Here is a 16,141-nt window from a genome sequence, read left to right on the forward strand (position 1 = left end):
TCTCAATGCCAGCTCAAACAATTGTTTACATTATTTTTTTTTCTTATGTGAGATGTTTTTATTTTGTTTGGCAGGCCAGTGACACGCTGATCCCACTTTTTTTTATTAATATTATTTTTTATTGAAATCCATATACAACAAATACATTTGAATCCAAATATACATCCATTAAAATTAATTAATGACATCCGAAAGAGTAATAAATAGCACCAATTAATCAAAAAGCAGCAAATCCAGAAATCAATAAGCAGGGGGTTCTAAAAAAGGCATTTTAAACCGTCAGATAAAAAACGCATAATATCTTGAAACTTATATCCACTGTCTCAAATTATTACCAATTAAACAAATCGTTAAATTTGAAATACCAAAAATATATGTAAAATAGAAAAAAAGCGTATAACTTTGTCCTATAAGACTGGTAGAACGACAAACTATTCTGTACATGTTGAAGTGCCAAACTCTGAGATTCCTAAAGGTAAGGACAGATTAGAGAAATATGCCAAAATAAATACTACATTTCAGAAATCACAGTCAAAATACAGTGCCCAGATCTTCTCAAACTTCTTGAGTCCACCAATTCGTAATGCATAGGCTCGTTCGCTTCTTTTAACCTGTGCCATTTTCCGGACCCATTCATTTTTAGATGGAATTAGATCCGTTCGCCATCTTTGAAAAAGAAGGGATCTGGTGACAGCCATTCCAATATATAATAATTTAATCAACTTCTCTGGTAACTGAAGGTCTGGGTCATAGCCCAACACTATCAGCCGAGCATTAAGCCCAATCGTTATTAAATATTCTGTTTCTAAATAATCAAATATATCATTCCAACATTTTGGGATCAAGGGGCATTGTAATAATATATGAGTCCAATTGGCTGAATGGTGAATGCGGCACCAGAAACACTGCCCCGATTGATTGGGATAAACCTTGGCTACAAAGCTAGGGGTTCTATAAAGTAACCACTTGCTGAAACATAACATCATTCGCCAATTAGCCCCTCTTACCAAACTAAAATTTAAGTTATTAACTGTAGACCACATATTTGCTGTAATTTCCAACTCCTCACATTTACCCCATTTTGTTATGGCCTTGGCCTCAAGATCTTTCCCCTAATTGAGGCTAGACATTTTTTCCATTCCCCAGGCTTTTTCGCTACTGTATCTTCCAGTAAGTCATGTACTAAATGTTTCTGACCAATGATCTGGAGCAAATCAAGTTCACTGAGGAACTTACTGAGAATATTATATGACCCAAGTAGGATGAAATCGCTGGGGATTAATTGAGACATTTCACTTATATTCAGCAATCTATCATTCCGAAGAAAGTCTGAGAGTTTCCGAAAACCAGCCTTGGTCCAATTTTGTATAATTAAAAACGGATCTCTAATTCCTGCTGACACCATAAGACCAGCTATCGGAGTTGTGAAATTAATTACTGGGATGGAGTACAATTGTTTACATTTGTTGTAATGGTAGTGTGCATAGTTTCAAACATAGAATAGAATGAAAGGGAAATCACATTTAAAGCTTTTTCGAAAATTCCAGTCTTCCTTAGATAAACAAGGATAACATATTTCTAACTATGGCAATGTGAATTGTTTATCAATTCATTTTAATGCTTAGAAGTAAAAAACGTTTCAGTTTGAAATCCGTACCATGGTAGATACTGAAGAGGAGGATACTCCACCGAAGAACCCAACCTTTTCATCTTTATAAAGATGTGTGTTTTTTGTTTATCTGCTTTTTGTAAATGTTGAAAATTGAACAATTCTATTAATCGCTTTTAGCCCCAAATAAGCAGATCAATCAAGGCTTGGCATGTGAGCCACAGTTAGCTGTAGGGTTGTGCTTTGCCAATGGAAGTCCTAAATGCTTAGCATCAAATCAGCTTTCCTAGCTAGTGTTTGGGGCAACAAAGTTACATTTAATGACTGTTTAGTGAAGTCTCTGCTTGTCGTCTTTGAAGGCAGTTCTGCTAATTTCATTGATACTGTTTTATGACATGGACGTGCAGGTCTTGAAAATGGGTTTAATACACGTCTAAAGCTTTTGTTTTATTGAGAACAGCAGTTTATAAAATAACTATGTCTTTCTATTGCATTTAGGTATGATACCGTCTTTGAAATTTGCTGCAAATGAGTATTTTTTTATATGCTACTTGTTTTAAAAACTCGATGTATTCTTTTATTAATCATAATGACAAGTGAAATGGAATGTATGTTTTTTTTCCTAAATAAACTTGACTGCCTTGGCCTGAGTATTTCCAACAGGCATCTGATGTCCCGATTCTTTCTTTCTGTACAGGGAGTTTGGTTGGAGAGACCCGGAACTTCCAGAAGTGATCCAAATGTTACAGCATCAGTTCCCTTCAGTGCAGTCCAATGCTGCAGCCTATTTGCAGCATCTTTGTTTTGGAGACAATAAAATTAAAGCAGAGGTAAGGCAACACATCCGAAGACTAAATGAAATCAAACGTGTATATAGTAAAAGCATGTAATGTGATGCAATCCAACAGAATCGTTATGAAAATTATAATTAATGAGCTACACATACAAATTTATTTATAATGAATACGATAAGCATTTGTACATTTAACATATCGACAAAATAAAGTTTAACGTTCAGGTTTTCTTTGCTGTTTATGTTTTATCAGAAGTCAAATCAAATCAACTTTATTCGGCATGATTAGCCATAAAAGATAAACAAAAGTACATATTTAAAAATAGTGTATGGATGCAAAGGCAGGTTTACAATCCCTCACACAATGTCATTTCAAGATGGCATATAACTGGATCTCATTTAATTCATCCATAACAAGAGTAAAAATGTCAAAGCGCAAAAAAAAATTATCATTTGTGTCACTAACCTCTTCAATTCAGCATAAATCACAAAAACAGTAGATACAACAAATCTTATATAAATGAATTAAATATTCATTAAATATAAAGGGATAAAAACATGATGAACATTTGGGAAAATCCAAGCAAATCATAACCCAAAGCACGTCATTTCAAATTTTTATACAACTAATAATAAAATGGACAATCAACAGACAAACATGGGCAGAGGTCAATTAAAGTAAACAAATATGGAACCCAGGCTGGGGAAGGCGAAGCTGAACCCAATGGGGGCCCGGGACAAACGCCGTCTGGAGGTGGGAAGCCCCCCGCCTATTTGCATAGCCCGCAATAGGGGGATCACCAGGATTAGTCGCCCCAGGGCAAGCTCCGCCCCGCCAATCCGGGGACGAGCTGGTGAGCAGTGAGGGGGAATAAGAAGGGGCACCAGTCCCGATAGACACACAACCCCCCTGCGCAGATGATAGAGGAGAATCCCCCCAATCACACCCGAAAGAAGCGGGCGTCGCAGCCGCAAAGGTAGAGGTGAAGCGGAAGGAATCCAAGAAAGGTAGAAAAAAGAGATACATTACTAGAGGTAGATGAAAGGCTTACACAGTGTCCTTAGGATGCCTCACAGCAGGGGCACTGAGGGAGTCAAGGAACACATACCGCCATAGAAAGAGTAAACGTGATGCTCCCGCAGGGCCCTTGGGATGCCTCATGGCAGGGGTTACAGAGGGATCGAGATGTAAGGGCTCAGCCTCAGGCCGGATAGAGTAGATACTCAAACAGGGTCCTTGGGATGCTTACGACAGGGGCTTGTAGGAGCAGGGAGGGCCCAAGAAGGGGCCCAGGGCAAGCAGGACAGCACTTGCAGCCCGGGCAGGTCCTGACGGACACCCTCCAAGTCAGTAGCAAGTTAAAGCCTAAACCCTTGATCCGGAGACCGAGACAGGTGGGCCCCCCCGCCTTAAAAATTGAGTTGGCTGAGCCCACATAACGTCCAAGAAGGTACAGAGATAATTGCAAAGACAATGAAATGTGTGAACACGGATGTTAAAAATGACCATTGAAATGACCATGAGATTGCAAAATGTTTAATCATGTTAGGTTAAATAAACTGCGACCTTTTAAGGCATCAAAGCATGTTGTCAGTGGTGTGATTTGAAGTGTAAGATGGATGCAGTTGAAGTAGGGGAGGGGGAGGGCAACTCGCCTCTTGGGAGGGGTTATGCGATCTTATAGGACCTAATGTTTTGCTGCCATAAAACTGGAACTAAGAAGCGCCTCTTAGGTTCAGAAAATAATAAGCAAAAAAGTAAAATGAACACAAGACTGCGCAGAACGATTGTTGCATGGACAGGGGATTAGAATTCAAAAATAGTCAACAAAGGAACAACCAGTTCACATCTCCACTGACATAACTACTGAGGTATATTAGCACTGTTGAAAATTAAATTCACAATGTAAAGCTGCTTTACCCTTGAATAATTAGCTCATGCTGCACTTGGCACTATTTTATTTAAATTCATGTTACATCTTTTTATTCTACTGTGACAGCAATAATGATTCTTTATATTTGCAATGCGCATCTAGCTATATAATGCACATTAATATCCAAACAAACTGTATGTTGATTTTATGATGCACCTTTTATGGTTTTATGTGAACCGTTTATTGAGATAACGGACAGGAGAGGATTGAATCAAACTTTTGTCCTGAAGAAGGTGGCTTGATTGAGGTTATACCACCGAAACGCATTGGCGCTGGAAGTTGTGTTAAATTTGGCAAAGACAGTAATAAAACAAACACAGGAAATTGATTCTCCTGTAGGGTGCTGTCTATTAATTCAAATTAACAACCGCAAGACAAATGTAACTGTCTTACTGTATTCCTCTCCAGGGGGTTGGAAATATTATGAAATTGTAGATTTGTGATATGCAATGGTTTTAACTGTTTTATTAAAAACAAATGTATGCTGTATGTTTTTATTGAATTACTGTATGGTTATCTATTAAATACATTTATAAGTGCCTTAAAAATTCCGAGTGGAGTATTAACCGGACAAAGTGTGGGAGAGTGTGAATGATTATGTTGAATATTTGCGGCTGTATCATTTTATAGTATCTCCAAAGGGAAAACCACATTTTTTACTTTAAAGACAAATGTACCCCTTTAAGATTGTGAGGGGGTATGGAAAGTTTTCGGGTCCTCCTACATTCAGAGTTCACTATGGGGTGCCACGTGGATCACTGGAATTGTAATTTACAGGATACCTTGGATTAGGAGTTTCTCAAACCTAGGCAAAAATGTAAAGTAAAAAAATACAACCAATCGAGACACTTTTGAAATAACATACAGCGTTTTAAAATAAACTACATATCATGTTACATCTGATACAATTAATGACAAAGTTCTTTACAATATTCGTTCAATAATATCACCCACTGGAAATAAATAATCCAAGGTTTACATTGAATATGCAAAAAGCTGACAAAAATGTATGTTGTGTAATTGAGAAAGAAATACAGAAGACAATATGAAGGTATGTAAACAAAGTCCAAAAATGCTGTTAGACTGTGATATCTGAAGGTCACAACTGCCTTGTTTGTCTTAAATATTGAAAATGTACTGCACCACGCAGAGGAATTTGGTTCACAAACTGTTTTCAACAAAGTTCAGCTTAGGTGAACCATGAAATCCATTTGCCAGGGCAAATTCATGAATTAGTCCAAGGGTGGGTGAATGGGCATTCCAAGGGGGTTCTGCTTGCAGAAGTAGATAAACACATACACACTTGTATGCTTTATTACATCATAATGTCTGTCTGGAGAGGAGGTTCCTCCACCTGGAAATATTTTTTCCTTACGGAGAAAGAAAAAAAAAAATTAATTCACATTAGTGTCACAAACTATTAATTAGATTTTTTTGATTTTGTGAAAATCCCAAAAGTGTAAATGTGCATAAAATGTTCTGTCCCCAGAAAAAAAGAAAGTGTGGCGATTAAGGAATTCAGTCCTTTATAAGGGTTCGGAAGCTCACTGTATGATCCCTGGGGACCACAAATGAGTGAATAACCAGAAATGTAATAACAGCATAAAAACTTGTGTGGCTATGCTCTAGAACAGGCTGACAAAGCCTTGGGAGTGGAGCTGATGAATGATTGTAGAGGTAAAAGGGAAGAGAGCAATAAAGGTAAGAGAAGCAAGAGATTTTCTCACTCACAATTATATAAAGGTTGGTTTACAATTGGAAGATTGAGTGAATTACTTACTTCCTTGTGTAATAATGCACTATCACTAACTGCTAATTACTCCTACCAAGGCAGAAGTGACACAGGCTTAGAAGATTGCACCCTTCTGTAGCTTGTTAAGGCATTTAAGGAACAACCAGAAAGTGTATCACATAGTCCAGATGTAGAAGCTCATGAGATGTTGAAGCTCATTGAGCAGGTACTAACTGTGCAAATGTATTGAAAGGAAGAATGGGCCCTTGTAGACACTAATGTTCCATCTCACTTTCTAATATTACTGCACACATGTTTGTGGAGCTATTGTATCAATTACAGGAGTATGTAACTGCTAATCATATCCTAAAGGAAGGACATTATTGTTTTGCAGGGGGGTTGGAACCAGTATAGCAAAATGGTAGCTCTCACCTGATGATTTCTCGATATACTAGGGGATAAGAGGGTTGGATACACTGTGCATTCAATGAAGAACAATCTGTATTTGGCTGGGTGAATAGAGCTAAGTATTTGACAGCTTTAGGTGTTGAGGAACGAATTTTGGATTCCCGTACCCTTGTTCACATAGATCTTACAGTGACTACGATATCAACTACTGAAACTAGTACGATTATAGGACTTCCGATTTTCCCTCTCTCTTTAGTATTCATATTGAAAGCCTAAATGCAAATGTATCTTCTGGATTACATTGTGCACTTATGGTTGGTAAAATATATCTGCTGCTCTTGTTGTTTATGGTAGACACTGCTCTAATCTCCCAAATTGTCAAAGGGCGAATTTGCTGCCAAGTACATATAATTTATGGCCAGTTTCAAAAGCAAACGTATGAATTACTTGCTTCCTTGTTCCTTCCAGATTCAGTGGTTTCTGCTTTACCAAGAATAAATTAATTATAACATTGACCTATTGTCTGTTTGTGTTCTCAATGATGCACAATAATTTTTTGTGGCATTTCTTATGTTTTGGCGTGATATGATTCTTTTAGTTGTGCATTCAATGAGTTAAAAAATATCAGCTCTTTACTATATAGGTGCCGATTCTGATCCGTGTCGGAAAGCAGTCTGACCGAGCCGGATCCGGAGTGTTTTCCGACCGAGCCGGAGTTCTGCAGTCCGACCGAGCGAGTACGATGCGGCCGTATGCTGCCGGCCTCGGTTCGGTTGGACTCCCATAGAAGTCAATGGGAGCCGGTCGTACGACGCGTACATGGGCTCCCATTGACTGAATGGGTACATCTCGCGCAAGGGTGCCCCCTACAGTGGGTACATGTCGGTGCCGTCTGCACCGTACATGCCTGTGTTGGGGGGACCCTTAGGTCTCCCCCTGTGTCCGAGTTGTAGGGCTGCGGATGACAGGGGGTCCGACGTGGACACACAAATGCAACCACCCGGACGTTTTGCGAGTCGGACACTCCGGCTCGCACAGGCTGTCCAACGCGTGCATCGTACTGGCTTGGTCATAAATCGCATCCATTGCACGCCAGGGTTAGCTTACGATCGAGACGTACGAAGCGGTTCGACCCGGAAACGACTTGGTCGGTGAATTTCACGTAGCTCGCATCGTACCTGCTCGCTTGTACAAGTCAGGCGGAAAACACGCGTACAGCTCGTAGTTTTGCCAGCCGGATCGCGTTCGGTGCCCTTCCGACCCGGATTGGAATCGGTCCCTTTGTATGCTCTTCATTTAGTTCTGTGAGCTTCTGATAGTGCCTCAAAAGCAGTAATCTATTTCTTGCCCCATACAATCTGTCGACCACTTTATCTTCTATAGTATACCTTAGATTTATTAATGCTGGTGATAAGGTCAAAATACAGATTACAATTCCCGGGAATATGGATTGAAAAGAAGAAAACTATTTGGTAGGAATAAAACCAAAAACCTGGCAGACTGTTTTTGTTTTGAGGCTCCAAAGCAGCATTGCTTTCAAAATTAATAAATTAAGTTAACAACCTTCGGATACCTTTCATGAAACAGTAAAACCATATTAGCCTATGGTATTTCCATTCAGTCCATTCAGACACTGGTTTTTTTCTAACTACTTAGCTTAAATGGTAGTAATTACCTGTGTTGGAGTATACAGCAGGCGAAGAGAGGACAATATCTGATGTCATACATTATTGGCTAAATATTAGTATTTACTAGAATAGTGGATAGTCAATCAGTCAGTTGAGGCAGTGGAGAAAATCTACAACAATAAGGATTCAGCAGCCAGAAACTACGGGAATAGAACATGTGTACTGCGGTATCTGAGGTATCCAACAGAGGCCCTTTGTTGCCACGGGCTGGAATCGCCATAGTGATCACCATCTAGGATTTGTCATTGAATACAATCAAGGTTAAGTTTCTGTTACTTTGAAATTTCTTTTAGGTGCACAAATGATTCTCTGTTAACCAAGACCATCCCCTTGATGTTTGTGCTCGGGAGTTGGCACGGTGTCTCGCGTGGCTCAAGTACATTTTGAGTGAATTCGCCATGTGGGGGTTGTTCTGACCAATAACTTTTCTGGAACATCATTAGTCCCGAAGATGACTGTTAACTATGGGAGTTGATCATACAAATCATGTTTCAGCGCTAAACAAAATGAAAGCAAAGGTAATAATGTAATGACGCCCTTGGTGAGGTCACTGCTTCCTTTAAATGGTTCCTTTAAACCCAGATTATACTGTATGTAAATAGGAGATTTTTATGCCTGGATCATAATTACTAGGCTTTGTTTTCAGGCCTTGTCGATATTGTAATTTGTAGCACAGTGCTTTCATAATTGGGTGGATAGGGCGCTTATATGTCCCATGATAAAATATATTTAGATTCTAGTGCATTTTCTCTACATTTATTTTTCAAAATTATAGTGTAAAACTATCGTTACTGTCTTGATGATGCTAAGTTCTGGAAAAGTGGACAATTTTCTGTTTATTTTTTTTAATGACCACCGACACAAGTGTATGCTTGGCTTTTGTGGTATATCTTGCCCAAACAATGAAAGTCAGAATCAGAAAGTAAAGAGGCGTCTCTAGGAAGGTTGGTATAAGAACGTGTAAGATGTTTTGAACGTACTGCTTAATGCAAATGGTTTATAATTAGAGTTATGTACTTATCGTGGTTTTGTTTCTCTCCATGTATAATGTAAGTGCAGTGATAATACGCAAAATTTTCATTTCCAAAAATAAATCTATTTTCATGGTGAAGAAGTGAAGTTCTGCAATCTTTGGTAATAAGCGTTTTATTTTTTAGAGGCAGTGTGGATTTCAGTATTATATTCAATTCGATGTTTCTGCAACTGGTTCTCATTAAAAATATTTGTTCCAAAGAAATATAATTGTTATGATCTCAAACGTGTTAAAAAAATAATAGCCAGGAGTGGAATTAATTGTACATAATTTTATGAGGAAACACATTGGGGTTGATATTCAAAGTTTTGGTGAAATAGGAATAAGTTATTCACAGTGAATGTTATACTGTTTTGCAATCTCTGTGTATTGCTTTGTGATTTGCCCTTAATGTACACCTTTTGTCAGATATGGCTAAATGTATGTATAATTTTCATATGCAACAGTAACTCACACTGATTTTCCTGAACATAAGTGAGTGTGTAATGTACCTAGCGCATATTCTGTGCATGCACAGAGATATGGCACTTAACAGTGGTTAAGGCCCATATTAATCACAGGGTTGGGGCGCTCTTGCACCACCAAGGGGGCGCAAAGGCAGCGCAACACTAAGGTCAGATTTATCAAGCCACACAAAGCCATCTCAAATCACTACCTTGTGTTACTCTGCCCCGGGGAGGTGTTTCATGAGTGGAGCGTGGGTGTTCCCACACATCCACCCATGGATTTCTGTGCATTCCCAGATTAACCATTAGTGGTAGACCTGGCAATGCATCAACCTTGCTTATTTCTCCTAGTTTATTCCTTTTTGTATTTGTACTGTAATCTCCAGCACACATAGAAAGAGGAAAATGCCTCTCGGGATTGATTTTGTGCAGGAAGGTGCCCCTTCCTGCACAAAAACAATCCTACTTACAAGGCAGGCATCCTTGCACCATGGTGCAGGGCTGCCTGCGTTGGCGCTAGGCAGCCAAAGAGTGCACCAGCGCAAGGAAAGGGCACAAATGCACTGTATGATGTTAAATACAGCGTATTCTTGCCCATTTCCTTTCACTCAGCGCAGCAAGGTGGCTTGCTGTATGGTAGCATAATAAATATGTCCCCATATGTTTTGAATTTCACCATATGCTTCAACATAAAAAAGATCATTTAAAAAAAAAAAGTATTTTTACACATATCATCACTTCCTACACATATTCCATAAATAGTTTTTTTATTGAAGTTCTTTTTTTCACCCATTACATCAGGCCAATTTGCATCAAATATTTTTAAACGTTTGTGAATGCCCCAAAATGTTTTATTTCTGACTGAAAATGTCTGTGCAGAGCAAATGGGCTGACAGTCTCCTGGTATGCCCTCTTTTTCTTACCATTTAAGAACACATGATTATGTAATATGCTTACTATACATTACACAAGCCCAACAGCACACAGTAACACAGATACATTTCACTTCTGTTTTGTTTGGCTCATGCATAATTTAGACAAAAATACTTCGGCGTAGATTTAGAGTTTAACGGATCTTGGTATTCTGCCAAAATGCACAGCATGCCACACCAGTGCAGTTTCATGTGTATTGATGTCCTTGCATTCTCAACAAGGCTGATGGGACATCTGCATATTTGTTGACACACATTCTTCAGTTGTTCTGCATTAGTCAAACTAAATCTGCGCCTTTATCTTTTGTTTGGTGTCTGGTTGTTGGTTGCAAGGAAAAAAGATTGATTGACTAGTACGACTGATTTGAAGTAAAATGACCAGGCTGTGAGATGAACATTGAGCTAAACATTTAAAACATATTTGAAATGCTCTCTCACTCATATATGTTTATCACATCTCTCTCTCACACACAATGCATGTATTCTCCTTTCTCAGACTTTTTCTTCCTTACTGCCATATTCACAAAGGTTTTGCTGTGACTTACGTTTGTACTTCTGATGGCTTACTCCTGACGTCCGGAAGTAAACAGTAATGCAAGCAGTAATACAAGTGCAAGTACTCCTATTCATAGAAAAAACTATGTGAATCAGGTCCTTAATCTTTCTCTGTTACTCCTTCTTCCTTTCTCTGTAGCACAAATTCTCTCTTTTCGGTGTTAAAAATACTTTATTGAATTCAGTACACACTACATATCAACCAAATACAAGAACAATATTGATAAACCAAAATGAATAGGCAGTACTAGAAAACTATAAGAAAAAAACAAAAAGTCTTTATGCATTTTGAGAAGGGGAGAGGGAAAGGAGAGAATGGAGAGGGGGGGGGAAGGGAAGGCATAGGAAAAGTCATATTGTGAATCATCAATAGTAACAATAATGACATCAAGTTACCTCACATAACATTTCATATAATTAACAATATGCATTTTAACATATCCAATGAAGTAATTAAAGTTTAAAAGAAAGACCGAGATAAATTTCATGGAGGTCGAAAATTCTCAGAAGATAAAGGTAAAATATTTAGTTTATCACTATCAAATTTGTTAAGATATGTACGAAGTGGTAACCATAATTATTGTATATTATGAGCAGATGCGCTTTGAGTGGCATACAACTTATGATGAGAGATCACCGAGTCCCACCACATTTTGTAAGATAACTTATCTGATGTTTTCCAGTTCAAACTGATCAGGTTTAAGGCAATCGCTAATAGAATGTCTAATAATTTATTCTTAGGTACAGTTAGAATAATTAAATTGGATAGGGAACCCAAAAAAAGAGATACAATATTAAAAGGGCAATCAAAATTAAAAATCCTCTTTATTTGGGCCCAAACTCTGTACCAAAAATGATGGGTGTTGGGGCAATTGAATAAGATATGTACCAAATCTGCCTCAGGAAAGTCACAGGACCAACATTTGGCAGATCAATCTGAAGAAAACTTTGAACACCGCAAAGGAGAAAAATATAGGCGATGATATACAAAAAATAGAGATTGTGTGATGCTAGCAGATCGTGAGATTTTATAAATACGCACCCATATCTTGTCCAAAAGGAGCTACACCAAGAAACTGCCAAATCTCTCTCCCATAATAACTCCGATTTGGATTTGGTTCTAGAGGGTCAGGGATGGAAAAGTACTAATAAATAACCGAAGCCCTAGGGCCAGTCTTCAAACATTCAGTGATATGAGAAGGGACAAGAATTATGTAAAGAGGTAGAAACATCAAGAATTACATTCATTAATAATAGAAAGCGGTTATAAAAGGATTTAGGGCAATGGTAAAAAAGGCAAAATTGGGGAAAAGAGATGCGAGAGTTATTATGAAAGAATTGAGACACCCACATTAATCCTTTATCCTTCCAAGAGCGCCAGAAAAAGGGTCTATTATTTATCTTAAGCAAGGAATTATACCAAATTGGCATTTTGAAAAATAAGGCCACATCCAAAGTAAGGGGAAGAAAAGTCGATTTGAGTAATGATATTGTATTCAATGGTTATCACAGAGCTTTCTCTTTGCGCCAAGCAAGTTTTTGGACTCAGGATTCATCTTTGCTTTTTTCTCCACTATGCCTTGATATTGAGCGCACTTCTCTTCTCCTATTTAGCTTCTCAAATTCTCTCTTTTCAACACTGAGATGTCAGGAACTAAGCAGCATGCTCAATAGCTAAACAACAAAATTTAAATCCAAACAAAAATCAAGTTTTACTGGACCATTGTTTAAGAATAAGTCCCTCTGTATTTATTTATATTTGAAATTGAGTCATATTAACAATTGAAAGACATTCCATTGCTTTCGATTGTTGTTAGATTCTGTTATTGTAATGTTACTGTAAAGATCTGGTTCATTACTTTACAATATAAGAAAACATGTTATTCAGCCTAGTCAGTACAGTTTTTTGGTTTTTAGAAATAAAAACAAGTTTCTTACCTCCTTTCTACTTCCTTTGTATAGAAATTGCGGTATGAAGTAATGAACAAATAAGGTGATATTGTAATTTTTTTTTGGTGCTGCATCCTGCCCAGGACTCGTGGAAATGAACAGACGGATCAGTTCTCCTTTACATCACCACGAATCCTTGTGAGGACTGGTGGTAATGAAAAGAGGACATTGAGAACAGCGGTGTGGGTGGGGTGAATTATTTGTGCACAATACACAAGTGGAATTCTCTTTAGTATTATAGAGAACACAATGTTTAAACTGCTTTTTGTTTTCTCCTTAAATGTGTTTTATGATTATCAAGAAGTCATATTATAGTATACCAAAATTCCTAGAGAAAATTTGAATAATTGTTGTTAAGATTTGTGAAGATTAAAATAAGACAGAATGAATTTCAGATGTGTGTGCTTGCTTTACTTGGAACAGTAGTATCTGGAAATTTGCAATTATTTATTCATGGAAGTTAAGTAGGGATTGAGAATTATTTGAAATTAGTTTGAAAATTTGAGGTGCCGTTTTGATACATTTTGAGGACTGACATAGAATGCTAGGGTGCTTTCAATTTCAACACACTTAGGGCCTCATTACTTGGGGTGGAAACTTTCCACCGACACCGTCTCGGATTCGTAAATCGACCGACTCGTGGTTGGTGGTTCCGCCTGACCGATTACGGTGTGACTGAACACTGTTCGGTCAGAGTCCCATTGTTCCCTATGGGAGCCCGTGTTCTGCCTGACAACACAGGCTCCTATGAGGAAATGGGGTGTGTGTGTAAAACCCTGAACCCTTTCGTGGGCACCCCATTGTGCCTGCCACACAGTGCAGGGCTTTACAGGGGATTCCCTTAGGTACCCCCTCAGCCCCAGACCAGAGGCCTCAGGAAGAAAGGGGCAATGCTAGGGGCCCCCAAAGTCACTTTCTGACAGCCTTTTCGCTTCGGACAGGCTGACTCAGATAGGCTATTGGAAATTGACATCGTAATCAGTCGGTCTGGAAACGCTGTTCGTAGAGGTGCACGATGCGGTTTTGACAGACAAGAATACTCCCGAGAGCCAGTTGAAATAGATTTGGAATAACCGCACTGTTTAATTTCCGACCACGCACATCGTAATCTGTCGGGCTGATTGTAAACCGACCAAGTCGGTCGGAAAGGTTCCAACCCAGTCTAGGAAATTCAGACTGTTGAGGCGGAGGCTTTCCGCCTGACATTGTAATGAGGCCCCTAGTGTGAGAAACTTTGCTAGACAATGTCATATTCTGATAACATACCCTGTTGGGCAGATTATGTTGGGCTTTTCAAATTTGATGATGGAGACATGAAGTTATCAGTGATGTCTGTCTATTAGCCTTACATAATTAAGAATAATTTATGGATAGAGGAGGGCATGCACCTGCCCTGGTAGAAATGCCAGGATTTAGAAAAAAAATAGATACAAATTTTGACCACTTCTGAGGCTTCAGGCCAGCTATCTGGCCTCATGTGCTATATAATTGATTTAAAATGGCAATCTCTCCATATATTAAGTACCCATCATCAGAGAAAAGCATGTTAAATCAAGAACTAGTCTCTTGTAAGTTGACTGTAATAGTACATGAACCAAGCTCAGTTACATACAGGCTCAGTTGTGCGAGTTCTGAAAAGTTAGATATGTGGTCTAGACAGTCAAACTATAGTGACAGCTTAACTTACATCCCGATTTCTTTTTTAAAAAAACTCAAATTTGATGTGGATTATTGCTTCACTCTCAGTGAAAGTGAATAATATGTGAATATTACATTGTAAGTAAACAGCATGATTCAAACCCTAGAGTAATTTGCTTTTTGTTAAGGAGTACTAATAAGTGTAATTTTCAGTATTTATTTGCAATCAGAAGATCATTCTCTTTTAAAAAATGTTTTATTTATTGCAATCCACAGTATCAAAAATATTCATACATAAACACATTTAAATCAAGAAACATAATAAAATTTCATATCATTCAACTATGCCATAGTTATTTTTCAACAATTCATATGATCAATCATTGCCCCCCCAAACATAAATACGTTTACGTTTTCTTGGCCCTTTAACAGAATATAAACTAAACTCCAAATTATAAAACCGGGCAGGCCACATTTCATAATAAGGTGCTTCCGACTGTAGCCATAAAGACGCTAAACATAACCGTGCTACAGCTTTATATATCGTCCTCCCTTGTTCCAAATCTTTGCCAGTCCCAAGTAGCATCATAGAAGCCGATATTTTAATGACGACACCAGTGACTTTCGTCAAAAACTTTTCAATGTGGTCTATAAATGCGGCCAGTTTAACACAAACATAAAAAATGTGGATACTATCAGCGTTATCCATACCGAAAGCATTTACCATCATTCCCACCCGCCCATTTCATCATTTTATCTGGGGTATGGTAGCGATTAAATATTGTTTTTTTACAGTTGAGCTTTGAGGTTCGCTGATAAAAAGACTTCCCCAGCAATAGCAATCGTCTTCTCTAACGATACAGTTGGTTCTCCAATTTTAATTGCCCATTTAAGATTGTGCTCCTCCAAATCATTCGCCCTAGATGCTAAAATAATTTTTATAGAGGACCCCTATGTTTTCCTGGCGTCCCATAGCTTCTACAACTTTATGAGGTACCATCGAGGTATGTAGTTTTCCCCAAAAATCGCGTCTCTAAACATTTAAAGAACTGATTCTTAGGTAAAAGAAATATGTTCGCTAGATCTGCAAAAGACGAATAAAGTCCCTCCCCAAAATGCCCGCCGCATTGGTAGGTGTATAATAGGTTAATCCCTGAATCTGTAAGATTTTTCAAACTGTACTCCTGGTCTTAAAGACTGCTCCCAAGATCTTAAAGCACGTTTTTGTTTTATAATAGCTCCCATCCAGTTTCCAAAACACATGATTCTTGACCTCGGTTCCTAATACCATCTGGTAAATTGAGGGAACCTCAGCAGGGTTGCTCCCTCTTCTCCTGTCAATAGTGTCCGAACTTTAGATAAAAGGCATGCATAATAATAGAGTGTGAAGTCATGGACCCGACCACCCACCCCTCTTTCTTGA

General features: G+C 38.3%; 1 protein-coding gene across 12 annotated transcripts in view; it reads left to right on the top strand.

The window, feature by feature from the left end:
• CTNND2 (catenin delta 2) overlaps positions 1-16,141 on the top strand; it is a 3,222,299-nt gene that overhangs the window by 2,077,051 nt on the left and 1,129,107 nt on the right. For all 12 annotated transcript variants that reach the window (XM_085606754.1, XM_085606755.1, XM_085606763.1 and 9 more), the window contains one exon: positions 2,307-2,439. In XM_085606754.1, coding sequence (XP_085462880.1) covers positions 2,307-2,439 — 133 coding nt within the window. The remainder of the gene's footprint in view (positions 1-2,306; positions 2,440-16,141) is intronic.

Source organism: Triturus cristatus, chromosome 5_2 (assembly GCF_964204655.1).
Source record: "Triturus cristatus chromosome 5_2, aTriCri1.1, whole genome shotgun sequence".
Taxonomy (NCBI): domain Eukaryota; kingdom Metazoa; phylum Chordata; class Amphibia; order Caudata; family Salamandridae; genus Triturus; species Triturus cristatus.